Source organism: Mastacembelus armatus, chromosome 15 (genome assembly GCF_900324485.2).
Source record: "Mastacembelus armatus chromosome 15, fMasArm1.2, whole genome shotgun sequence".
Lineage (NCBI taxonomy): Eukaryota > Metazoa > Chordata > Actinopteri > Synbranchiformes > Mastacembelidae > Mastacembelus > Mastacembelus armatus.
Genome location: NC_046647.1, coordinates 3,666,743 through 3,693,931, shown reverse-complemented (window position 1 = coordinate 3,693,931; position 27,189 = coordinate 3,666,743). Strand labels below are relative to the sequence as shown.

Sequence of the window (27,189 nt, the reverse complement as noted above, 5' to 3'; positions counted from 1 at the left end):
ATGATTCTATTCTGACTGTTGTTGTTTACATCAGCACCTAAAATCCCTGAATCCCAACACTTGTATCAAGGTGACCATGTTCCCCCGAATTCATGAATCCACATTACCACAGCAATAATACTAGAAACAGATGGTTCAGTCAGTGAGCTTAATATATTCTACAGGGCAAAATTAATGTGATTTATGTTAAACATGCTAACCCTACTTACACAGAATTATTGCAAGCATATCTATGAGATACAACATTATACATTACTGCAAGGACAAATTATGTAGTAGCAGCCTATCGTTAAAATACCAGCGCGTCATTGTCAGCACATCATTTTAAACATCATCTGTACACTGTCGTAATGATTCTACTACTTATTGGAGATGTGTGTGTCTTTTACTATCTGAATGTTTCATGTCACATCCACAGCCTCTTTGCTCAAAGTTAATCTTCTAGTAACATTTTCAATGTAATGTTGCAGTAACCTTGTTCATTCATAAATGAAGGAACATCACTACCATGAGGTTACAGGAACATGCTTTGTTTGTAGGGAATATGACAAAGGTACTTCCTTGCTTTGCTAACATACTGCAAAAATGACCTAATTGACCAGCATACAGCAAACAGTTTACCCACCTGTCAAGCAGACTACAGTGACCTTTTAATAGACTGTTCACATAGATGATTGTTCATCACAATGCCTTTGCAGCAGAAGAGGAAGATACTCAATTGTAAGAACTGTGCATTTAATGCATTGGAGCTACTCTCAGGGAGATATTAATATGAATTGTTATATTTAACGTTGAAATGAATAAATATGCTTAACTTGCAAACTGAAAAAAAATCTGCATTTTTAGCTATTCACATGGACCTGAATAACCTGGTTCACATCCCCCTCTCCTGCAACAATGAAGAGTATGTGGCTGCTGACATGAACATGTTTATCTGTGTACACAGCACATTGGATTACATGCACTTGTAGTTTGGTGTGTCTGTGTATGTGAGTTACTCAGTGTTATGTCATGCACCTCCCCCAACTCCCAACGTCTGTTATGCCACATCACCATAGTAACCTTAGCAGTGGTGATGCATTCTGCTCCAGTGGACCACTAGCTACGTAAAACATTCAACAAAGTCTGTCTTTGAGGATTGTTGTGGAGCTTGACAAGCTTTAAACTTGTTTAATACCTTTACTATACATAATGTCTCTCACACATAAACGGAAGCATTCACTTAGGGGAAGAGCATACACTAAGAGGGTAAAATGCATCACTGCATAGACGCTTCAGCACAGATGCAGGGTGGCAGATTTCACTCTGTTCTGTATAACTACACATACGTAAGCGTCATTACACAGCTCTGTATTGTATTTGTTTTAACATAAAATGCACATTTCAATGTTGGTCTGCCTTTGTTAAAGATCTACAGCCACAGCAGAGAGCTTTAATATAATGCATGTCTTCTACTACATTTTGTGATTTAAAACACAGGCAAGTCAGGATATGGGTCTGTCGGTTTGTAGCATGTTGTCCCAGCACACAGCCCTTAATTGATATATTTGTGGACAGTTGTGGAAGATTTCTATTGTCATCTGAGGAGTACAAATTATATGTCCTATAATAATATAGCACACAGATGTAGATGGATCAACAGTACAAATGTTAAATGATGAATTTAGGCCCAAACTTCACAGAGAGTCACAGGTAGTATTAAAGTAATAAAATAAAGTATTAAAGTATTAAAATGTATTACAGTATGGTTATATTATGTTGCAATCCAACAAATGTAATACTTTCCACATTAAGGTATTTCAAAAATAAAAACTAACACTAAAAAAAAACAAATGGACTTGTTATTTCAACAACTGTTCAACTACTACTGCTCAACTATTTTTATATTTGGTATATATTGGTATTTGTATTCCTTTGTGACTCTGCTTTTGAACCAAAAGTTGGAAGAACTCCACATATTGCTCAGGAAAATGGAAATTTGAACATATACATTTTCATGATAGCTAGGTAAACTTGGTGGGCTGATCAAGGTCATACTGTGTTCTATGTATGATAAATAAATCTAGAGATGGGATTGTTTTGTCAAGGCAAGAGAGCCTTGTAAAAACTGAAACCTTTGGGTATATGCTGCCTTACACCAATTTCTATTGAAGAAGGAATTATTCTGTATTGTATTGTATTGTGGTGACATTTAGCTATAGCCTAAGGATAGTGTGTTCACAGTTGTTAGCTTAACATATGCTTCCAAGCGCATATTCACCAGAATACTGCCATATTACTATTGCTCCCTCTAAAACATAATTTTCCAGCTCACTGCCTTTCTATTTTTCCATCTGCCTGTTATATAGCTGCATGAAAAATGTTGCAAATTTTTGATGTTTCTGCATTTTGGCAAATGTAGCTGAGCGTGGTGTTATTTATAGCAGCCCTGGCGTGCTCTGCTCCTAAGTCAGGGCCTGGTGCATGGTGAGTCTTGGAGGTGGTGCACTTGAGGATACCATGACCCAAATGACTGAACTGGAATGATTGGCCCTTGCAGCACTGAGCGTGCTGCTCTGCTAATGTTCCCACAGGAGCGTAGTGACAGAAGATTCATGTCTCATCTGCTTTTGTGCTGTGGGGAGAAGGATAATTTGGAGTATTTAGGAATGTCAATTAACTGTCGAAGTAAGAGGTTGCGCATCACAGCCATTATAATGGTTGTGAGTGGATTATGTTATGCAGCTATTCTGAGAGTAAAACTACCCAATGTTCAGCTGGCAAAGCTTAAAAAAAATGTAAGCATCTGCCTTTGTATTATTATCTTGTTATATAAAATCAGCTTTCTTGACTTCAACATGATGTATTCAGCATCTTTCAGCAAGCCAACTGCCTTGGGATAAAGCTGCCACTTATGGTTTGCCTGGTGGTTTGTTTGAAGTGAATAAGAGTCAACGTGCAACCATTCTGATCATTTCATCATCTTTTGTCTATTTCTGGCTCTCTCAGGACATCATGTGCACAGCTCCATGGTTGTGGAGGAGGCCAGGTGGAAGAGTCGGCATCTTCTACAAGTCTATGATAATGAGTCCAAGCTCTATTCTGAGCCTGAGAGAAACTGCACTGAACCAGGTAAGACTGACTGAGGAGCTAAATGTGAACTATGTGTAAGAGAACACATGTCACAGGAGCAGACAACAGTACTGGGATGCTTCTAAGTGACTAAAATAACCCTGTGTGTTTTATTCTAAAGAAATGGTGAAAATGAATGAGTACCTCAAAATGCTGTTATTGTTAAGCATTTTGTCAAAAACACAGATTAACACAATCGTGACTATGCTCGAAGGCTGTCATTACTGCATTATTTGTGGTGTTGTGAGTGTCAAGCATCAAAGTTCTGCAGTCTTTACTGCCACAGCCCAAGAGGCCACATTGATATTTTGTTTCATTTGACAGGAATGGGAAAGGTATTGCTGAAATCAATCAGCTAGTGTTGCTCATTTGTTTGTTATTTAATGCAGCAGAGCAGCATATTGCTGCATGAATTACATCTGTTGCATAACTGGTTTATATCACTTTATGCAAGATCAATATATTCATCCATCCATTATCTATACCCACTTATTCCTAACTAGGTTTATGGGGATCTGCTGGAGCCCAATTTTTTTCTAATCTGCAAAAATCATTTGCAGATTAGAAAATATTGTTCAGGATTTGAGTTGAATTTCCTGGATGTTGACATTAAGATGATGAAAAACACTAACTTCTCCCAGGTAGAAATTCCCTCAGCTCTGCTTCCATTACGTTTTCTCTGCTGACTTGTCAGAGTTCGTATGCGTGTGTGTGTGTGAATGGAAGTTTGTGTGTTTTTCTCGTGACCAGGAATGTGTGAACGTCTGTGGAATCCTGTGACTTACAATGCTGTTGTCCTGCCAAGCATTTACTTGATCTCATTATGAATACACTGCACACATGAACACAGTGATACACATGCACTGCTTCTTTCAGTTTGGGAATGCAGAGATTCTAGATAATGCAGTCTGACAGAATTTGTACAGGCTTGTAATATTTAGACAGCACATAGTTATAGCCTGTTTCTGTTTAATACACTTTGTCTCCTCAAACAGTAATTACCTTAATTGGGATTATTCCTGCTTTCCTGCACTGAAAGGGACCTTCACAACATGCTCTTCATGCCTCACTAGCTCTCTTTTTCTGTGGCACCATTACCATTATTTAGCTCTGTTGTCCCCTCAGCGTACTTGTTTTTTCCTGTCTTGCTTTCCCCCTCTGGTGTCTTTTTTACACACAAACATCAATTCAATTTAAAGTCATCCAATGCTTATGTCATGCACTGCTGAAATAGCATAGAAACATTCAGTACACACGTCTCTGCACATACATCTTTATTTATGCTACTCACATGCATTTGCACATCTACATATTCCATATACAAATATTTAATCTTATTTGGAGCATGTAAGCCTTATTGTTGTCAAAGCAAGTGAAATTTTCAGACAAAGTGAAGGATTTCTTCCATTTCTTCATTGTCCTGCAAGATTAGATTTAAAACCAAATGGCAGCATCTTGAAATAAAGATTACTGCTTAATGCATGAGATTGTTTGAGTCAAACTATTTGAAATTGTTATGGCGAGACTGAGTTTTGTCAGTAGACCATCATTCATCTCTGTATGAGATGTATTGGATGTATGACACTGAAGGGAAATAATTGTCATGTTTTCAAAAAAGAAAGAGGGTTCAAGAATGCAGACAGACTAGTCAGGGCAAGGATAGTGCATGGCTTTATTTAAAAAAGGTGACAATAACAAGGTAGGGCAGTGAGGAAAAACTCAACAAAAAACAACTTGAATCTAAGAAACAAAAACATAACCTGGGTCAGAGTAGAAAAATCCAAAGGCCAGTACGGGTGAAGCGAGTCTAAGTGTGACACTATTTACAGCAGTATGTTTGTGGTCCCCTGGTGGTGGCTTTGTGTCAGGAATGCAGTGGTTTTAATCCTGTGCTGGACTAAAAGCAATCCAACCTCCAATCCCCCTTTCTGTTACAAAGTGTATAACCCATTAGCCCGTTTGTGAATGCTCAAAGATACAGGCACTGCCGCAGATAAATAATTATAATCTGTTACACTAGGTTTCATTTATCTAGTCAAAGATCTATTAAACACAGCACAACACTATAAGTTACTAAAATAGTAAACACTATGTACAGTTTGCTAGAAATAAAACATTTTTGTAAACAAAAAATGTTATCAACTGGGCTTCATTAAAATACAATATAGCTGCCCACAGAGAGGACGCTTTAACAGTCTACCACAAAATTCCCTTCTCACTCCTATGGGTGGTGTGTGTGTGTCTTCCTCTATTTCGGGTTCTCTACCAGAGGCATCTTATGTGTTCCTAGCACTGCGCTCTTCTGAACTGAGATCTTTGATGTTCCTGGGATCTGTTGGAGCCACTCTCCCAGTTTTGGGGATCACAGCCCAGCAGGGTGCCGATTACCATGGGGCCCACTGTTGCCTTCACCTTTCAACTTTTCTATTCCTTCTTTCAGCTCTTTGTATTTCTCCAGCTTCTCATGTTCTTTCTTTCTGATGTTGCTGTCACTTGGGATCACTACATCTACCACTACGGCTTTCTTCTGCTGTTTGTCCACCACTACTATGTCCGGTTGGTTAGCCATCACCTGTTTGTCAGTCTGTATCTGGAAGTCTCACAGGATCTTAGCTCGGTCATTCTCCACCACCTGCAGATGTGTATCCCATTTTGACCTTGGGACCTCCAGCCCATACTCGGCACAGATGTTCCTGTACACTATGCCAGCCACTTGGTTATGGCGTTCCATGTATGCTCTGCCTGCTAGCATCTAACAACCTGCTGTAATGTGCTGGATTGTCTCAGGGACATCTGTGCATAGCCTGCACCTGGGGTCCTGCCTGGTGTGGTAGACCCCAGCCTCTATTGATCTTGTGCTCAGGGCCTGTTCTTGTGCTGCTATGATTAGTGCCTCTGTGCCTCTTTTCCAGCCACTGGTAGGATTTTTCGATATCAGCCACTTCTATCTTTCAGTGGTACATACCATGCAGGGGTTTTTCCTGCCGTGATGGTTTTTGTTCCTGTCTCTGCTCGCCGGGCTTCTGCTGCCTGAGATATTCCCTAAGCACGCCATCACTTGGGGCAATCTTTCTGATGTACTTGATTTTTGCTGTTTCATCTCCAACGGTGGCTCTGACGCTCACCAATCCTCGGCTTCTTTCTTGCCACTTAATGCACAGTCTCAGGATGCTGGATTTGGGGTGAAGCCCTCCATGCATTGTGAGGAGCTTCCTTGTCTTGACATCAGTGGCCTACTTCCTGTTTGGGACTCTTATTCTGTAGGTATTTCCTGTGTGCCTGTGTTTAGTTCCCTGTAGCTTTATGTCCTCATTGTCCTTGATTGCTTTCACCTGAGGTTGCTTCCTAGTTCTTGGTTTCCCATTCCCTTTTCTCTGTCTCCCTCTTCTGTGTTTGTGCATGTGTTCTCCTGGGGCAACTCGGTGATGAGCCACACCTGATGCTCATTAGTAGGACCTATATATGAAATAGCTCTCTACTACTGGTATCGTGGATGGTAACTGTAGTCTTGCCATGCTCTCTGTTATTCCTTGAAGTTCCTAATGTTCCTGTTTCCAACATTCACTTGTCTAGAAACTCACTTCAGTCTGTGCATGTTATTTTCCAGGTTCTTGTATTCATGTTTCCAAGTGTGTGCTTCTCACCAGTTCTTGTTTCCTGCTTCCCAGCTCCTACTACTCTCCTGCTCCTCCGCATGGCATGGATCCCTGTCTCCCAGCTCATACCACTCACTGGTTTCCCTGTGAGCACTAAATTCCTGTCACTCTGATCGTACTACTTCTCTCTGTGTGTATACTGACCTGCTCCCTGGTTTGTTCTGTGTAAATACCTTAGTTTGAGTTTCTTTTCTCCATGTCTTGTGTTAAAGTTCTTAGTGTGCAAGCTTGGGTCCAGCATTAATTCTAATACCAAAAGGTGACAGATTGGCCAAAGATAATTCTCTGGAGCCTAGGGTGACATCTTGAGAAGCTTTTTTTCAACTAAATTGGAGAGATATTCAGTTTGTAGTGATATAAAATGTTGAAAAATTAAAATTTCACCACTTACATACAGTGCATTCAAAAGGTATTCAGACCCACTTCACTTTTTTCAATTTTTATGTTGCAGTGTGATACAGTTGCTTAAACATGTTTCTCCTCATTAATCCAGTCAGTACCAGATAATGACAAAGTGCAAACAGACCTTTAAGATTATTAATTTATTAAAAAGGAAATATATCACATTCACGTCAGTATTCAGACCCTTTGCAACATGTAAAAATTAGCTCACGTACCTCCCATTTCTCTTGATCTTTGCTGAGATGTTGCTACATATTGATTGGAGATTAATTTACTCTGTGGTCAGTTAAATTGATTGGACATGATTTAGAAAGGCTCACACCTCTCTATAATTCAATTCAATTCAATTCAATTTTATTTGTATAGCGCCAAATCACAATACAAATCATCTCAAGGCACTTTACAAAAACTAAAACTAAAAACCCAACAATTCCCTTATGAGCAAGCACTTGGCGACAGTGGAGAGGAAAAAAACTCCCTTTAACGGAAGAAAAAAAACCTCCAGCAGAACCGGGCTCAGTTTGGGCGGCCATCTGCCTCGACCGGTTGGGGTGAGTGGATAGAGCAGAGAGAAAAGAACAGCAACAATAAACAACAAATAGACACTGCAAGTTGGTGGGGCCAGTAACTGCACATCAGCGATAAACAGCTCCAGGACCAGGGACACCTGCAGAAGATACAGAGAGAGAGAGAGAGAGAGAGAGAGAGAGAGAGGGAGGGAGAGAGAGAGCACAAACTAGGGGAGAGAGAGAGCACAAGGTTAGTAACATTCAATGGTGCCCTGCTATAGAAGGCCCCATATGCATATCAGAGCAACAACCAAGCCAAGAGGTTAAAGGAACTACCTGCAGAACTCAGAATTGTTTTTTTATTAATCTTTTTTATTAAGGAATCAAATGTATCATACACATAAACAACTTACATTTGTTCCTCTTATATTTTTACCGTTAACAAAATAAAGAGTGCAATACAAAGATTGAGAATAATAACAATAATAATGGCTATGACAAATAAAAACTGAATATTAACATTAAAACCAAAAAGGGATTGAGTGATTTACAATAGTTTATAAAAGCTCAAAGCTTAAATTTGTCAAAGTTGCCCGTGGTTGTGAGATTTATCTTTTCCAACTGAAGAAATAACATCTCGAAACCACTGAGAAATTGAAGGAACTTTAGAAGTCTTCCAAAGAAGCACTATAAGTGCTGTGAAAGCTAATATTTTAGAGTGTGCAGGGTCAGTCTGGACTGGAAGTACAAAAATAGCTAAAAAGGTGGTCATCTGAACCTGGATCTCAAGGTTTTCCTTTGGAAGGAACTGTACAATACTGGCTCCAGAAATTGAGTCTTGGGCATAAGAAGTACATGTGACTCAGGTTACTCAGGGTGGCATGACATTTCTCACATTGATCTGCTACATGTGGGTAAATTTCAGAGTCAGGACTTTGAGTAATGAACCCTATACAATACCTTAAACTGAATAAGCTGCCAAACTGATCAATCATGGGAGAAGTGTCTTAGTAAGAGAGGTGACCAAAAGAACCTGATGGTCGCTCTGACTTAGCTCCAGAGATCCTGTGTGGAGATGGGACAGAAGGACAACCATCTCACCTTTATGATAGAGTGGCTAGACGGAAGCCTCTCCTCAGTGCAAAATACATGAAAGCCTGCTTGGAGTTTGCAAAAAAGCAGAAAGACTCTCAGACTGTATGGAATAACATTCCCTGGTCTGATAAAACCAAGATTGAAGTAGCTGGCCATAGTTCTAAAAGTTATTTATGGAGGAAACCAGTCACCTCTTATCAGCTGCACACTGCCACCCCAACAGTGAAGCATGGTGGTGGCAGCATCATGCTGTGGGGGTGTTTTTCAGCAGCAGGGACTGGAAGCTGTATGGCACAAAGTACAGAGATATTCTCAGTGAAAACCTGTTCCTGTCCTGTTGGTCAGGACCTCAAACTAGGCTGAAGGTTCACCTTTCAACATGACAATGGCCCTAAGCACAGAGCCGAGACAACACAGGAGTTCCTAAGGACAACTCTGTGAATGCCCTAGAGTAGCCCAGCCAAAGCCCTGACTTGAACCCCGTCCAACATCTCTGGAGAGACCTCAAAATATTTGTCTGCCGACGGGCCCCATCCAACCTGATGGAGCTTGAGATGATTTGCAAAGACGAATGGCAGAAAATCCTCTTATCCAGGTGTGCAAAGCTGTGTCATACCCCAAAAGACTTGAGGCTGTAATTGCTGCCAAAGGTGTTTCAACTAAGTAAAGAGTCTGAATACTTATATAAATGGGATATTTTAGTTTTTCCTTTTTAATGAATTTAGAAACATTCCTAAAAATCAGTTTTCACTTTGACATTATGTGTAGATTGAGGGAAAAAAAAACACAATTTAAATAATTGTAGTATCAGGCTGCAACATGACAAAATTGAAAAGGGGGAAGGGGTCTGGATACTTTCTGAATGCACTGTACATCTTGCTTATTCAGATGAAAAAGTATGACACCCATGAAAGACGACATCACAGCTGACTGTGGTGTTTGATTGACAGTTGAAATAACTTCAACCAAAGAACAAAACAAACTAGCAGCACTGAAATTAATTATTAAATTCTTAGCAGCTAAGATATTTTTTAAATTCAACATGACCAACAGTGTGTTATGATGTTGAGCTGTGAAGGTGATAAAGGATAGGCGTAGGACCCAAATGCAGGACACAACAGTTCTTTATTTTCCCTGGACTCACCATGGCTCAGGCACACACACTCGCCGCTCGGCATACAAAACAAAACTCCATTACTCACGGACAAAAAAACAAACACACACTCAATTTTCAATTCAATTCAATTCAATTTTATTTGTATAGCGCCAAATCACAATACAAATCATCTCAAGGCACTTTACAAAAACTAAAACTAAAAACCCAACAATTCCCTTATGAGCAAGCACTTGGCGACAGTGGAGAGGAAAAACTCCCTTTAACGGAAGAAAAAACCTCCAGCAGAACCGGGCTCAGATTGGGCGGCCATCTGCCTCGACCGGTTGGGATGAGTGGATAGAGCAGAGAAAAAAGAACAGCAACAATAAACAACAAATAGACACTGCAGGTTGGTGGGACCAGTAACTGCACATCAGCGATATACAGCTCCAGGACCAGGGACACCTGCAGAAGGTACAGAGAGAACAGAGAGAGAGGGAGAGAGCACAAACTAGGGGAGAGAGAGAGCACAAGGTTAGTGACATTCAATGGTGGAATATACATGTGAGGTGGGAGGAGAGGAAGAGAGGGGAGGGGAGGGGAGAGGAAGGGAAGGGAACGGAGGGGGGGGGCTCAGTGCACCGATGGTCCTCGGGCAGTCTAGGCCTATAGCAGCATAACTAAGGGATGGTTCAGGCTTGCCTGAAGCCAGCCCTAACTATATGCTTTGTCAAAGAGGAAGGTTTTAAGTCTAGCCTTAAAACTACAGAGAGTGTCTGCCTCCTGAACCCAGGCTGGGAGCTGGTTCCACAGGAGAGGAGCTTGATAACTAAAGGCTCTGCCTCCCATTCTGCTTTTGGAAACTCTGGGAACCACAAGTAGACCTGCACTCTGAGAGCGAAGTGGTCTATTTGGATAATATGGTACTATGAGGTCTTTAAGGTATGATGGAGCTTGATTATGAAGGGATTTGTATGTGAGAAGAAGGATTTTAAATTCTATTCTGTATTTTACAGGGAGCCAATGAAGAGAAGCCAATATAGGAGAAATATGATCTCTCTTGCTAGTTCCTGTCAGGACACTGGCAGCGGCATTCTGGATTAACTGAAGGCTTTTTATGGAGATATTGGGACATCCAGATAGTAACCTCAATCTAGCCTTGAGGTAACAAATGCATGGACTAGTTTTTCTGCATCATTTTGAGACAGGATGTTCCTAATTTTGGAAATGTTGTGCAGGTGAAAAAATGCAGGTCTAGAGATTTGTTTTATGTGTGAGTTAAAGGACATGTCCTGATCAAAAATAACTCCAAGGTTTTTTACAGTAGTGCTGGAGGCCAGGGCTATGCCATCTAGAGTAGCTATAATTTTAGAAAAGTTATTTCTGAGATTTTTTGGCCCAAATATAATGACTGTTTTCTCTGAGTTTAAAAGTAAAAAGTTACTGGTCATCCAGGCCTTTATGTCTGAATGATTCATCCTGCTGTAGCCAGGTTTCAGTTCACTCCCGTAATAGCATTCATCAGTTGATGCTACCACAAAGTACAAAGGAGAACAAGGGGTATAAATACACTGACAGGACAAAACTAATTAAACACAGGTGGAACTAATTCTCATAATCAACACAAGCTACCTCAAACCACGTAGGCGACACACCGGAATTTAAATGCCAAAATAAATGTCCAAACCGGAACAGAAGAACCAATATCATGACACAGTGAATGTGAACAGCGACACTGAGTTTTAGCAGGCATACTGTAGCTAATAAGCAGTGTGTGGAGTTAAAATTCTTTATCATTAAATCGGTCAGGGGAGATGTTTCTATGCCTTCATCTGGCAGCAACTCTGTCTTCAGCGCTCTTTGCTTTTATTTGTCCAATCAACGGCACTTACTTTCTCCCTTTCTCTCTCTCTCAATACTCATGAATGCATCCATACTCATATACAGAGAGGAACAAATGTAGAGTCACGGAGAGGCATTGAGAAGACAAATATCACTTACTGTAAACCACACACATCCACCTACACAAACGCAAAAACACACCTACGTGAAACAAATGTTCAGACATCAGTTTTTTACCTTGAGTTTGGCATGGCTGCACTTCTTTTGTCATTTTTCATCAGATAAACAGAAAATGCTAAAGTTTCTAAGATCAGTTACCAACACACACACACATTTAGCCCTGGTTATGCATTATAAGAGAAGAGTGTATAGTATTAGAGAGAGTCATGTTTGCAATTTCCATCTTTCTCCCCACTGCTCATGTACAAGCTCTGCCCCATTAGAGTGCATCTATTTATTTATCTGTGTGGGTGTGTGTTAGTGCCGTGGTAGCAGTAACCACTGTCTATGATTTTCTTTCATGACTCAAATCTGTTGTCAACTAATTCAAACTAGTCGCAAACAGCAGCACAGATAAATGTAAATGAATTGTGGTCCAGCTGACTCCTGACCTGCCTTATCATTTAAACTTAGATTTCTGTCTGTAAAGTCTTGATTAACCATGTTGAGTTACCAACTGTTCAGTAACTGAACAGCAATAATATTGTTTTAGCAAGTATCTAGGGGAATGTTTAGGAATGTTTAGTTCTAGAACTTTTATAGTTCCTGCGGTTCCTACACAAAAGATGGTAACTTCCTCCAAAGGTTTTAAGAAATTAAAATAAGAAGTGCATCATGATAACAGTACTCAAGTATGGCTCGCCTCCCAAACCATCACAATAGCTTTCAGTCAGTCTACTGACTGACTGCACTGTACTGTGATTGATTGTACTGTCTTAAGTTACCCAGAATTCCTAGTAAAGTTCCAAGAAAGCTCTCATATGTTGTTTCAACACAATATTGCAGGGTCTAATGAACCAATATTGGAGCAGCCTTTAGAGGCCCCAGTCTGGCTTTAAACATTTATTTCCCAGACTGTACATTCAGTGACCCATCATATGCTGCAGTTTTGCTTCATCTCTTAAAAACAGAATGCTTTGTAAAACCTTTTTAAGAGCTCATGAGAAACCACTGCTTGACTTATATAGTACACAATAATTAACAGCATGTGTACTGCATGTTTTCCTAACATGCAGCTAATTATTTGCTTAATGGGACTATTTTCCCTTTTTCCATTACTGCACACTGAACATTACAGGAACTAGGCACTGTTATTTCTTGCATGAAAATGAGGGCCTGCTTAACTTTACCATCTCCATTAAAGAGTACCAAACAGCTGTTGCCCTGAAATTTTTGTCCATTGGGTTTGTTTCTGGCTGAAATATCTCAACTACTGTAGTGCCATAAAATGATTGTTCCCAATAAGCAGAATATTAACCCTCTGAGGTCTAAGGGTGTTTTGACATGCCCTGACATTTGTGCTTTTTTCATTTGCTTTTAAACATATTGTAACAAATGTGAGTTCTCCTTGGAGCTACACTGTTCCCCGCACCGGAAACAACAGTCTGATCTTGGCCTCTGGCGGAAGGCCGCTGCTGGCTGAGCTCGGCTGGTTTCCTCCTCTCCCGATTGAACTGCGTCCACCTCTCGCTCGACCGCTCTTGTTAGCTGGCGTTGAGGCAGAGGTCGACGCATCGCTGGGTCCTCCTGCAGCACCTCTTCCGCTCGCTCAGCCTCCCCCAGCGCCTCGTCATGCTGCCAAAGTCTTTCTGGTGTGAGACCCCGCAGAAAGGCGTGGAGGCTCAGTTCCTCCTTTGCTGCACTCGGGACGGTGGGGTAGCCCCTCCGGACGTAGAGACGGAGGTCGGAAGCGAAAGAGCCCTCACTCTCCCCCTCACATCGGCGTCGATTGGCCAGCTCTTCTCTGCTCTGCTCAGTGGAGGATCTCTGTCCGAAGCGACGGTTGAGGTTGGTGGTCAGGGCCTGGAGAGCCGGACCTTCCAAGGCGAGCGCCATGTGAGTCGCTGTCTCTTCTTGGCTCCACCCATTGTGGAGGGCGGCCAGCTTGACCTGTGCCAGGTAAGGTTCCAGCGGCGTCGTCCTGCTGTACCGCTGCAACTTCGCGGCCGATCGGGCGGGGGGGGCCAACTGGCTGTTGGCTTGGGGTAGCAGTGCGGCTACCGCCGGTTCGCCTGGCCCGTGGTAAGGGGCCCGGTACACCATCCGAAGAACACTGTTACCGTCAGGCTGGCGTAGCTCTCTGTCCCTCCGTCCAGTCTCACTTGTTAAGCGCTCCAGCAACATGCGCTCCAGATGGCGCGCTCTACTTCGCCTATAGCTGGCTCCATTACGGCGTCTTCTAATCACCTATGAATCCCACTTCTGACACCAATGTAACGACTGTGGGTTCTCCTTGGAGCTACACTAAGCTATCTGGTCACTGGCCCTGAGCTACACAGCTAGCAGGGAGCTAGCAGCCATCGCCAAACTCTTTTTGATAGCCGAAAGAGAGAGAGCGCTCATGTCCCATAAACCGCATGACCCAGAGTGTCTCTGAGAGCTGGAGCAATTGCTTTGACAAACCAGCAGGATGCAGTGTTGTCTTCCCACAGCTGATATATTAGACAACAAATAAGCAGAATTCGCTCTAACACATCCATCCACTGTCACCGAGCCCCTTTTCCCCACACGTCACTTTAAGTCACGGTGACAGCTACATTTCCATAACCCAACATGAACATAACCCAGTTCTCAAAACATAACCCAACCTAACACAGTAACATTGAACATGACAGAACATAAACAGTGTTAACCGACAACTAACATTTACAACACCCATAATGCACCTGGCCGTCAACTGCGACTGCCGGGTCATTACAATATTAATGGCTAAGGTCTGATAACACTGTAATCAGCACAAACTGGGCTACAGTAATATGGGAGCAGCATCATTATACATGATTGTGTTTTTGAGAAAACAGTGTTTATGCATGGTTAGTGAAAAACAAGAAATTTTAAGTCACTGAAATAAGACCATAAAACATACAGAACATTGGTTCATAAGACTTTTGAGAACTGGATGTTGTAGCTTTGAGTTTTGAGAAAACAATACACTGATTTTAATTTTCTAAGACACTTTTTGTTTAGAAAAGACTTATGCAAGAAGGTGTGCCTGATCATGAATCACCTGAGAAGACAAAGACCCGCATAATGAATGGGGCTAGGAAAGAACTCACTTGATTAATTGCTTCATTCACAAAGTGTGTGCCATTGTCGTTGCTTATCCTAGTGGGAATTCCCCATCTACGAATGATTTCATTGAGCAACGCTTTAGCCACAACCTGGCTGCTAGCATGTTTGGAAGGAAACACTTCAATCCATTTAGACCTCATGTCAACCATAACTAAACAGTATTTCTTCCCTTCAGCTGGAGTGAGCTCAATGAAGTCCATCATTAAGTGTTCAAAGGGTCTTGTAGGCGTTACATGTGCTGCTTGAGTCTGTGTGTGTGTGTTATATGTAGCACAAATCCAACAGGACTGATAAAATTTCTGTGCATAGGACGCAAAACCTTTCATGAGCCAAAGTTCGAACAAACCAACGAACCATCCCTCCTTTTGACACGTGATCCAGCCCATGTGTCAACTTTGCAAAATGAACGGGAAAAGTGTTTCTGAAGACAAGGCTTCCCATTAGGTCCCCACCAAAGTTCATCTTCAATCTTCATCCCTGTATTCAGCATGAGCTGCTTTCCAGGCTTTCCTTTCCTGTGGAGAAGAGAAAGTTTGCAGGGCAGAGAGGGAAAGAGGTGGAGAGTGAGCAGACAAACAGATAGTGTCAAGTGGGAGTGGTCTAAAAGCTGCAGCCTTTGCACCTGCATCAGCTTTGCAGTTCCCCCTGGAAACAGTCATCACCCTTAGTGTGAGCTGGACATTTGCAGACAGCTATTTGTTTAGGCAACAGCAACGCATTAAGAAGATCTGCAACTTTATCATGATGGGGAATAGGTTTTCCATCAAATTTTTGAAAGTTCCTGTGACCCCAAAGGGCACCATAGTCATGTGTTATGCCAAACACATATCAAGAATCTACCCAAATCATCACAGATATACCTTGCATTTTACATGCTTCTGTGAGAGCCACTAACTCAGCAGTCCTTGAGCTAAATAGTGTGGTGGTAACAGACCAGATGTCAAAATAGCATGTTCAGAACAGACAGCAAAACCAACATGAGCAGTACCAGTGTCAGAATCTCTGAAAGCTGAACCATCTGTAAACAGAATGAGGTCAGGGTTGGTTAATGGGGTCTCTTTGAGGTCGGGTCGTGGTGAGCAGACCTGTTGGAGGGAAGCAACCCAGTTATGAGGCTCTCCATCATCAGGAGTTGGAAGGAGATTTGCAGGATTCAGAACAGTACGTTTCACTGTGATGTTAGGCATGTCAAGAAGAACAGTGTTGTATCTTAGCCACGTGGCAGTGAACAGGTGAGAAGTTTTCTGTTCTAACAGGATCAATGAAACGGCATGTGGAACTTAAAGAGTGAGATCAGAATATCCCACAATGTCGCGTGATGCTACAACTGCCTTTTCTGGGGCTGTGAGGAAGACCAGCAGCAACAGGATCTAGTTTAGATGAAAAGTAAGCCACAGGTCTGAGTTTTCCACCGTGCTGCTGTAAAAGCAGATATATCATGCAACAGTTTTTCTCATCAACAGTCTGCACAAAAGGCTGAGTGGGATCAGGAAGCCCAAGTGTTGGAGCAATTTGCAAAGCCACTTTCATGTCTGTACATGCTTTCTCTGCCTCAGGTGTCCAGGTAACAGTGTTATGTGGCTGAAGTGAGTTGCAATGGATTAGTGAGCTCAATGGAGCATCCATAGCAGCATAATTAGGAATGAAATTCACATGCCCAAAAATGAAATCATCTGCTTCTTTGATATTTAGGACAAAGAGATTTAAACAAGAGATTCAAGGCTGGGTCTCAGTGCCTCATTGAAGACAGGAGGACTTTCACAGTAACCCTGACACAGACGAGTCCATGTCCATGATTTGCCTTGAAACTGAAAAGCAAACCAAAATTGACTGTCTGAGTGAACGGCACACTAAAGAAAGCATTAGCCAAGTCAACAACTGAAAACCACTGAGCCGATGGAGTCACCTGTGAAATAATAGTGTAAAGGTTAGGCACATTATTAACACGAGGCTGTACAGCATCATTCACTGTTCGTAGATCTTGCACAAAGCGCCATTCAGTAGGTTTATCTGCATCTCTGATCTTTTCCACTGGAAAAATGGGAGTGCAACAAGGACTGTTATCACATGGCATAATAATACCCGCTTGCTTGAGTAACTCAAATGCAGGTGTAATACCATCAATGGCCTCCTGTTTCAGAGGTTATTGGCATTTGTGGGGTCTGTATGTATGTAGTTCTTGATAAGACCTACATCATATTTATGTTTTGCATAGAGTGTATAGTGCCGGAGTTGAGGCGAACTCAGTATCAGACATTAGTGTGTGACAAGATGTGTGTCTGCGAGATTCAGGTGTCAAAGCAACTGTGTGTGGCGTGCACAACAGAAGTATAAGACTTTCTGTAAGCTTTCACTGAAAATGAATACATCACATTAGGATCCGTAACAACAGCTTCCCAATCATGTACAGATAGACAACATCTAACATAAGGGCCCAAATCTCTCCATTCGTCAATGTTAGATTTGAATAGAGAGATGTGTGGAACTGAGTTAGAAACAGAAAAGAGTCTCTCCTGTTCATCTAATAGAGAGAGAGTGCACATCGATTGGTCGACCAAAATAGGAAAGTGAATGTATATATACAGTGGGTACGGAAAGTATTCAGACCCCTTTAAATTTTTCACTCTTTGTGTCATTGCAGCCATTCGCCAAAATCAAAAAAGTTCATTTTATTTCTCATTAATGTACACTCAGCACCCCATCTTGACAGAAAAAACCAGAAATGTAGAAATTTTTGCAAATTTATTAAAAAAGAAAAACTGAAATATCACATGGTCATAAGTATTCCCCCAACAGGACAAAAGTAGTGACAAAAGTTTACTTATTAAATTTATATATTAAATTATTTTTTTCCTAGTGAATAATTCCATTAATTAATTCTAATTACAACAATTCCAATTTTATCAGTTTAATGTCTTTTTACGACTCACCCAGTAAGATTAATTTTTTCGAAAATCTGGCAGTGGCGATCAGGGCAGATGCACACCGTCCTCCGTCTCTACGCAGTTTGTTAGCGGAGGGTGAGGCTGAAGATTGATGCTTCAGGGTGCCGACAATCCCCTGTACATATCTTCCCTGACAACCACTTGACAGATCTCGGTGGGACCTCCAAAATTGTTGTGGCAAAAACTGTTGGATGAGCAATAAAGAGAGTGCAAACACACTGTCTTTTTCAGAATATATTTCTTGCAAGAAAGGAGCAAACCAGAATAGAACACAATCAATCAGTCTTCCCCAGTTGCTCCGCTGTTGCTCAGCTCCTATTAGGCTGAGGCCCCTACTTATACAGACATGCAAAGTAAATGCAAATAATCATTCACATAATCAGATAAAGTATGTACTTCCCTATTGTACTACAAAGTGCTTCCCTAATAAGGCTATATTCTAAAACTCTATATTCTCATTCGACAGTTAACCCTCAATCCTGGGTGTGCTCTGTTATACTTGTCCCTTCCTCACACCTCCTAAGGAACCTTTCTCCCAGATACTCCTCACTAACATCCATGAGAACACTGTCTCCCTTAGCGCCAGACTATACTAGGTCAGGAAGAACATAAACATCAGATACGATTATGAAAACACAAGAGCTCCTTGATGAACTCTGTGAATCAACCTGTAAATGAAAACCTGTGAAACCTGAAAAACGAAGAATACAATAAGAAACAATAAAAATCATAATCAGTAAGAATAATCAATCATTAAAACTAATTTTTCCATTTCCTCTGATGAGGAAGTAAACGCTTCATCCTTGTACGGAACCATCCTGAATTGCTTCTTCACCCATGCAACGTGCCATCACCCAAACACCGAAAAAGTAAGTAAATTCTATGATGAAGCTTGACGTTTTATGCCATTTCTGGAAGGCTTGTACATAATTACCTGGCTCACCTCAGATAATTCCCATGCTTTCTTTATTTTACAAAAGCACAGTATTTTGCTGTTATTATAGGTGTATAGAAATAAAAGTAGACCCTTCACAAACTCAAATGATATATTACTCTTATCTGTACGTTCAAAACTGACTGAGTAATTTAAGTTCTTTTCTGCGTTATCAGGAGAAGATGCCACAAAATGCGCCGGCGCATTCGTCGACCCCAGAGGGTTAATAGCTCTTGTTCCCTGTTGTTTTGGTGAACAATTTCTGAGTAAGAAATCTATTCCTCAGATACAGTTGTGGCAATTTTTTCAACATGGTATATTTGCCGTGCACTGGCTGTGCTGTTGTGTCAGGAATGAGTATTTTTAATCCTTCAATAGGCTAAAAAAATCCAACATGCAGTTCTCCTTTCTGCCACCAGGTTAGCCTGTTTGTGGATGCACAAACATACAGCTACATCAATAACTATTATTACAAAGACAACAGAACAGAAACAGTCACATAGACTTAACACATGGCCACAGTGCGCATATTGTATAATGGCGTAACTTCATTAATTATTATTATTAAATATCTACATCCGGATATTCTCTCTCTCTCAGTTTACACAGTGGTTTTGAATAGTTACACGGTAACTTCATTACAGAGAGGAGGCTGAAACATAAGCTGTTAAAAGAAAAAGCAACCCCAATGTAATCAGAATATACATAATACAAATAAAAAATTCAATTCAATTTATTTCTATCGCACCAAATCACAATACAGTCATTCAATTCAATTTAATTCAAGTATAGCCTTAAAACTACAGAGAGTGTCTGCCTCCTGAACCCAGGTTGGGAGCTGGTTCCACAGCAAATGAGCTTGATAGCTACAGGCTCTGCCTCCCATTGTACTTTTGGAAACTCTGGGAACCACAAGTAGACCTACACTCTGAGAGCAAAGTGCTCTTTTGAGATAATATGGTACTATGAGGTCTTTAAGCCTCTGGGGCCTGAGGGTGTTTTGGGGCCCTGGACAAGTTTTGACATGCCCTGACATTTGTGTTTTTTTCAGTTGATTTTAAACACATTAATGACTAAAGTGTGATAACACATAATCAGCACAAACTGGGCTATAGTAATATGCGAGCAGCAAGTTTACACATAATTGTGTTTTTGAGAAAACAGGCTTTATGCATGGTTAGTGAAAAACTACAATTTTTAAGTCACTGAAATAAGACCATAAAACACATAGAGAACATTGGGTTCACAAGACTTTTGAGAAATACATCTTGTAATGTAAAGTGTTTGCTTCACAATGATGTGAAAGTCATCTTGTTCACTCATTCACAGAAAACAATACACTGATTTAAATTTTCCAAGACACTTTTTGTTTAGAAAGGACATATGCAGGAAGGTGTGTCTGATCATAATTAGTCATGTGATTTGAAGACAAAAGATGCGCTCAATGACCCACATAATGAGCCTTTCAGTCAATGTGGCTGAGAGGGGATTACTGCAATACAATACAATACAATGCAGATCCAAACCTTCATCATCTGAGTCGTGTTTTTCCTCTGAGGAGAAAGTAAACTATTTGTCTCTGTCTGGAACATACGAAGCGCTTTTTCACATAATTACCTGGTTCACCTCAGATTATTTCCATATGAACAGTGTGCTCAGTGCGAGGCGGGATCACATTAGCTGTAATGAGATGAGGCAGAAGAAAAAACGTACTACTTACATTCATATGGATTAAATAAAAAGTGATGATTTGTTTTCAACTTGAATTGTTTCATTTAAAAGAAGACATTTCAAGCTTTCTAGCCATATATTTCTTATTTTTATGAGGCAAGTATTCGCTGAGATTCTGGTTGTTTAATTTACGTGTCTGTGAAGAGAAATGACAGAGACGGAGAAGACAGAGAGGCAAGGCAAGCAAGTTTATTTATATAGCACAATTCATACACAGAGTAATTCAAAGTGCTTTACAGAAATAAAAGACAGGTTAAAAATACATAAGCAAGAATAAAAATAAAAAGGCATGCCACCACTTTGTCACCATATTTGCCCCTTATGATATCGCCTATCGGACCACGCTGACCCATAGTTGTGGGTCCCCTACTTTCAGTTTGTCCCATCCCTGATGGACTAAAAGTACCTCAACACAGACTATCTGCGGAGACGATCCTGAGTCCCAGACTCTTACGTCTAGGATTGAGTAGACTACGACTGGAGGTTCCAAAACCCTTATTTAAGTCTACAGCTGTTTAGACCCGTATTCTAAGAATAACACTAAAGCGCCTGGGTTCCTAACCCCTGAGTCCCTGACCCAATTGGCTTTAGATCGAAGGTTCCTAACCTAATCAACTTAGAGTACTGACCGTGAGTCCGATTGTCTCCCCCAACTGTACAAAAGTAGTGACAAGACAGTTTTAAAAAAGAAAAAATAAATAATAATAAAAAGTTAAAAAATAATATTAAAGGAAACTGAGTGCAGATAGATCACTTTGTATAAAACCCTGTCAGGGCTAGTCTGGTCATATGTTATATGCCACACTAAAAAGAAAGGTTTTTAGCTTGGACTTAAACATTGCCAGAGATGAGGCTTGTCTAACATCATCAGGAAGACTATTCCAGGTTTTAGCTGCATATAATTGAAACGCTGCTTCTCCCTGTTTAGTCCTGACTCTGGGCACGAGCAGAAGACCTGTCCCTGATGTTCTCAGAGTTCGAGATGGTTCATATGGCATCAGCATGTCAGAGATGTAATGTGGTGCTGAGCCATGAAGAGACTTATACACAAGCAGTGCTGTTTGAAGTCTATTCTCTGAGAGACAGGAAGCCAGTGCAGAGATCTGACAACAGGAGTAATGTGGTTGTACTTCCTGGTTCTAGTCAGGACCCGAGCAGGAGCGTTCTGAATGTACTGTAGCTGCCTTACAGCTTGTTTTGAGAGCCCCGTGAACAGGCCGTTACAGTAATCTAACCTGCTAGAGATAAAAGCATGGATGAGTCTTTCCAAGTCTGGTTTGGACATGATCCCTTTGATTCTGGAAATGTTTTTGAGATGGTAAAATGCTGACGATGTTATCGATTTAATGTGGCTGTTAAAATTCAAGTCTGAGTCCATGATTACCCCTAGATTTCTAACTTGATTTTTAAATTTTAGAGAAAGAGACTCGAGGTGACTGCTGACACTTTCTCTTTGTTTCTGAGGCCCAAAGATGATTATTTCAGTCTTGTCACTGTTTATTTGGAGAGAGTTGTTTTGCATCCACAGAGTGATCTGTTCAATACAGCTGCACAGTGAGTCGACTGGTCCATATTCACCAGCTGTGAGTGAAATGTAAATCTGAGTGTCATCTGCATAGTTATGGTAGGACACATTATTGCTGCGTATTAACTGGCCTAAAGGAAACATGTAAAGATTGAACAAAAGGGGTCCCAAGATGGACCCTTGGGGGACCCCACATGTCAACACCATTTGGTCTGAGACACAGTTACCAACTTCAATGAAATACTTCCTGTCTTCAAGATAGGACTTAAACCATTTAAGGGCAGTACCAGAGATGCCTATCCAGTCCTCTAACCTTTGTAACAGGATCACATGGTCCACTGTGTCAAAAGCAGCACTTAGATCCAGTAGTACTGAGACTCTGCCAGCGTCTGTGTTCAGACAAATGTCATTTGTCACCTTGATGAGGGCAGTTTCAGTGCTGTGATGGGGCCTAAATCCTGACTGAAAATCATCAAAGCAGTTGTTTAGCATGAGAAAGTCAGTAAGTTGTTGGTAAACAACTTTTTCAATGATTTTGCCTAAAAACGGCAGGTTTGATATGGGCCGGTAGTTGTTCAGTACCACGGCATCGAGACTGCTCTTCTTCAGGAGAGTCTTGATGACAGCAATTTTCAAGGCCCTTGGAAATGTTCCAGACTGTAATGAGTTATTAACTAATTGAGTGAGTTGTGGTAACGAACTGCTTAGTACTGATTTCAGAAACTTAGTGGGTAAAACATGAAGGCAACAGGTGGATGAGCTCAGACTTGAGATGGTCTCTTCAACTGTTATGTCATTTACTGGTGTAAAGTGTGTCAGTTCTACCAAGTGTTTCCTGGATGGCTGCAGAGTTGGTATCTGCCTTGTGCAATTTATTGTTTGTTTAGTACCCTGAATCTTGTCATTAAAAAATAATGCAAATTCACTACATTTAGATGTTGAAATTAGTTCCAATGGCAATGGAGATGGAGGGTTTGTCAACCTACTCACTGTAGCAAACAGGACACGTGAGTTGTTACTGCTGTTGTTGATGATTTCAGAAAAATACATTTCTCTCTTTCTACGTAGAGTTTCATTGAACACACACAGCATCTGCTTATAAATGTCATAATGAACCTGGAGCTTTGATTTACGCCATATTCGTTCGGCCTTCCGGCACTCCCTTTTCTGTGCCCTGACCGAGTCATCATTTCTCCACGGTGGCTTTTGCCTGTTCCTGATTAATTTATCCTTAATAGGAGCAATCACATCTATGACATTTAGAACACTTGAAGTATATGAATTCAACAAATCTTCAACATGAGAGAAAGTGGTACTTTCAAACCTAATCATCTCCATAAACCTGGTGTTATCAGTTATGTGTCTTTTCTGAACAAGTGTAAGTCCAGTTGCATCTTTGGGAATTATGGACAAATCAAAAAAGACACAAAAATGATCAGACAAAGCAACATAAATCACAGTGATATTAGAAGCGTTAACACCCTTAGTAATGACAAGGTACAGAGTGTGACCTCTGGTATGGGTCAGCTCCCTAACATGCTGACTAAGGCCATACGTTTCAAGGACGGCAGAAAGTTCTTTAGCATATCTGTCACAGGTCTTATCCATTACATTACAACATTAAAATCACCTGTAATAACCAAACAGTCAAACTCTGTGAAGACAAATGAAAGCATCTCAGTAAATTCATCAATAAAACTGGGGAGGTTTGTAGAGGATAATAAAAAGTACAGAGGGAGATAATTTTTGCTCCATTTTAAAAGATACATACTCAAATGATAAGAACTCCCCAAATGACAGCCTGTGGGTAACCATATTATCCCTAAAAAAGGCACAGACGCCACCACCCTTTTTGTTTTCTCGTGTTTCTGATAGAAATGTAAAATTAGGTGGGGTGGATACCACACCACATGCACCCTGTCTGCTTTCTTTATTTTACAAAATCACAGCGTTTTGTTGTTATTATGAGGGTATCCAAATAAAACTAGAACCTTTACAGATTCGAATGATATATTGCTTTTATCTGTATGATCAAAATTGAGTAATCTAAGGCATGGGTTTGAAATCTGTATACAGAAAATGCAGGCGGAAGTCCTACTGAATGACTGAATAAATAGGCAACAAAATGAATATGCTAAATAAGAATATATATAATATAGCAATTTCTGGTCAGTAAAAAATTATCTACTCTCTTGTTAGACTTGAAAGCAGAACTTTGCTTGAATCGTTGGAGGAGGGGGGAATCTGCTGCCGGCCATGGAGACGCATGAAGTATTTTCATGGTAGCAGATGCGGGTACACAGACGGGGAAAGTCTCAGAGGAGAAACACGGTCAACTCTTCGTGACATTTTTCATGGACAAAGTAAATCTGTAGCCATACATATTAAACAATGAAAGACACTGTGTTACTGCTGATAAACCAAAGCTCTAGTGGTGAATCTATTAAAGATTTTATTGTGATAGCATAGGTTACTTAAAGCTGACATGCTGACATGTAACAATGTTACCCACAGACATTCTCTGTGTCACACCTCTGTGAAACTGTGTTTTCCAAGGATTACATACTAAAAACAATATATTCATGAATATTATATTCTTTTCTGTTACAGTTTGTGTGTCCATGTGAAATTCTGTGACCAGTAGTAGTATGGGCAGTAGTATGCCCAGGAACTTGAAGGTTGACACCTTCTCCACACTTTCCCCGTTTATTTCTAGAGGCCGGTGATCATTGTTTTTCTTTCTGAAATCAATGATCATTTCCTTGGGCCAGAGTGATTGGGAGAGTAGCCTTGATATGTTTCAACACTAGTCTCTCTAGGCACTTCATGATGATGGGTGTTAATACCACTGGCACATTCTTGCAATTTGTCACTATTACAGATGTTTTAAAACAGGTGGGGGACAGAGCACCATGATTGATATGTTGAATATATCTGTGAAGACCTCAGCCACCTCCCCAGCACAGTCTTTCTGTGTGTTGATATGAGTGAGTGTGAGTCGTACCTCAGTAGTATGCAAAATGAGTGCCTGGTTGTTTGTAGCTGATGCTGTCTGTGCAGTCTCTCCCTCATGGCAGCCGAAGAAAAGGTTGAACTCCCCAGCCAGTGCAGCGGCAATCAGTGTCAATCATTCTCCTGTAGGCCGCTTTGGCATCTCTGATCCCCTTCTTCAGTCACGACCTTGCAACACTGTACTGATGTTCTTTGCTGGACCTGTTGTGGGCCCTGAGCAGTCTGACATCTCTAGTCATCCATGGCTTGTTGTTGAGAAAGATACGCATCCGTTTAGTGGTTGTGACAGTGTCCATACAGCTTCTTATACAAAACAGAACAGTGGAGGTGTGTGTGGTAGTGTAATCATCCTTTAATATGGACCAATCAGTGCAGTCAAAATGATCATGATACTGTTCCAATGCTCCTCTGATCACACTAACTGATCACAAATAACTCTATTAACTTGTTTCACAGTTGAAAAGTGTATGCTGGGTATAGAAACAGAGAGATGTGGTCTGACTGGCCCAGATGGAGGAAAGGTGCTGCTTTAAATGTCTGCTTGATGTTGCTGTACATGTGGTCAAGCGTGTTTTCTCCTTGGGTGGAGCACTGGACATGTTGGTAAAGCTTGGGGAGCACAGTCTTCAGGGTTCCTTCAGGTTGTAATAATCTGCTCTTACAAACATCCTGTTCGGATGGGCACTCTGTTGCTTGCTAATAGCAGTTACTACTATATATATATACACTCTTTTATACTCTTATATATTCTTATATACAACAGTAGGTGAGAAGTACCCAAATGACCTACTACTTCCACTCGAATTCTCTAGTGTGCAAACAGTGGACACTTTGCTATCCCATGATGTCACGGGAGAGGAGTCGTCATATGGAAGGAAATGGCAGAAAGCGCCAATGCAGCTCTTTTCAAATATACCTCAGGGAAAAACATTAATTATGGGTAAATTACACTTGTTTAACATAATCTAAATAAACGGCTGACTTGTTTAAAGTTGAAACAATGTAAATCAATGAGGTGATTTTGCGAATGTTTAATTATTATTACTGAGTAGATCAAGCTAACGTCAATGCTGGACATCACCTTAACATTGCTTTTTTAACAGAGACATTTGTTGTTAAGCAGTTTAATGAGATTAAAAAATTTAATGTTGTGCAGTAGAGTGGGCTCTTTAAATACACTGCCTGGCCAAAATAAAAGGTCAGACACTCTAATATTTTGTTGGACTGCATTTAGCTTTGATTACGGCACGCATTTGCTGTGGCACTGTTTTGATTAGCCTCTGCAATGTCAAGATTTATTTCCATCCAGTGTTTCATTAATTTTTCACCAAGATCTTGTATTGATGATGGGAGAGTCGAACCACAGCGCAAAGCTTTCTCCAGCACATCTGAAAAATTCTCAGTGGGGTTAAGGTCTGGACTCTGTGGTGGCCAATCCATGTGTGAAAATGATGACCTGACCAGCTGCAGCAACCCCAGATCATAGCATTCAGTCTTGTACAGTAGGCACTAGGCATGATGGATGCATCACTTCATCTGCCTCTCTTCTTACTCTGATGCACCCATCACTCTAGAACAGGGTAAATCAGGACTCATCAGACCACATGACCTTCTTCCATTGCTCCAGAGTCCAATCTTTATGCTCCCTAGCAAATTGAAGCCTTTTTTCCGATTAGCCTCACTGATAAGTGGTTTTCTTAAGGCTACACAGCTGTTCAGTCCCAATCCCCTGAGTTCCCTTCGTATTGTGGAAATGCTCTTAGATTCACTATTAAATATAGCCCTGAGTTCTGCTGTTTTTTGTCTACGATTTGATTTCACCAAACATTCAAGTGATCGCTGATCACGATTAGTCCTCAAAGACGATGATTCCCCACTATCCTTCCAGTTTTTAATAATGCATTGGGCAGTTCTTAACCCAATTTTAGTAGTTTCTGCAAACTCCTTAGATGTTTTCTCTGCTTGATGCATGGCAAAGATTTGACCCTTTTCAAACAGACTATCTTTTCCACAACCATGGGATGTGTCTTTCGACATGGT

The 27,189-nt window shown here is 40.9% G+C and overlaps 1 protein-coding gene across 1 annotated transcript in view; it reads left to right on the top strand.

The window, feature by feature from the left end:
- The window catches only part of slc24a3 (solute carrier family 24 member 3), a 114,493-nt gene that overhangs the window by 43,579 nt on the left and 43,725 nt on the right, over positions 1-27,189 (top strand). The window contains exon 2 of the mRNA XM_026308593.1: positions 2,989-3,111. Coding sequence (XP_026164378.1) covers positions 2,989-3,111 — 123 coding nt within the window. The remainder of the gene's footprint in view (positions 1-2,988; positions 3,112-27,189) is intronic.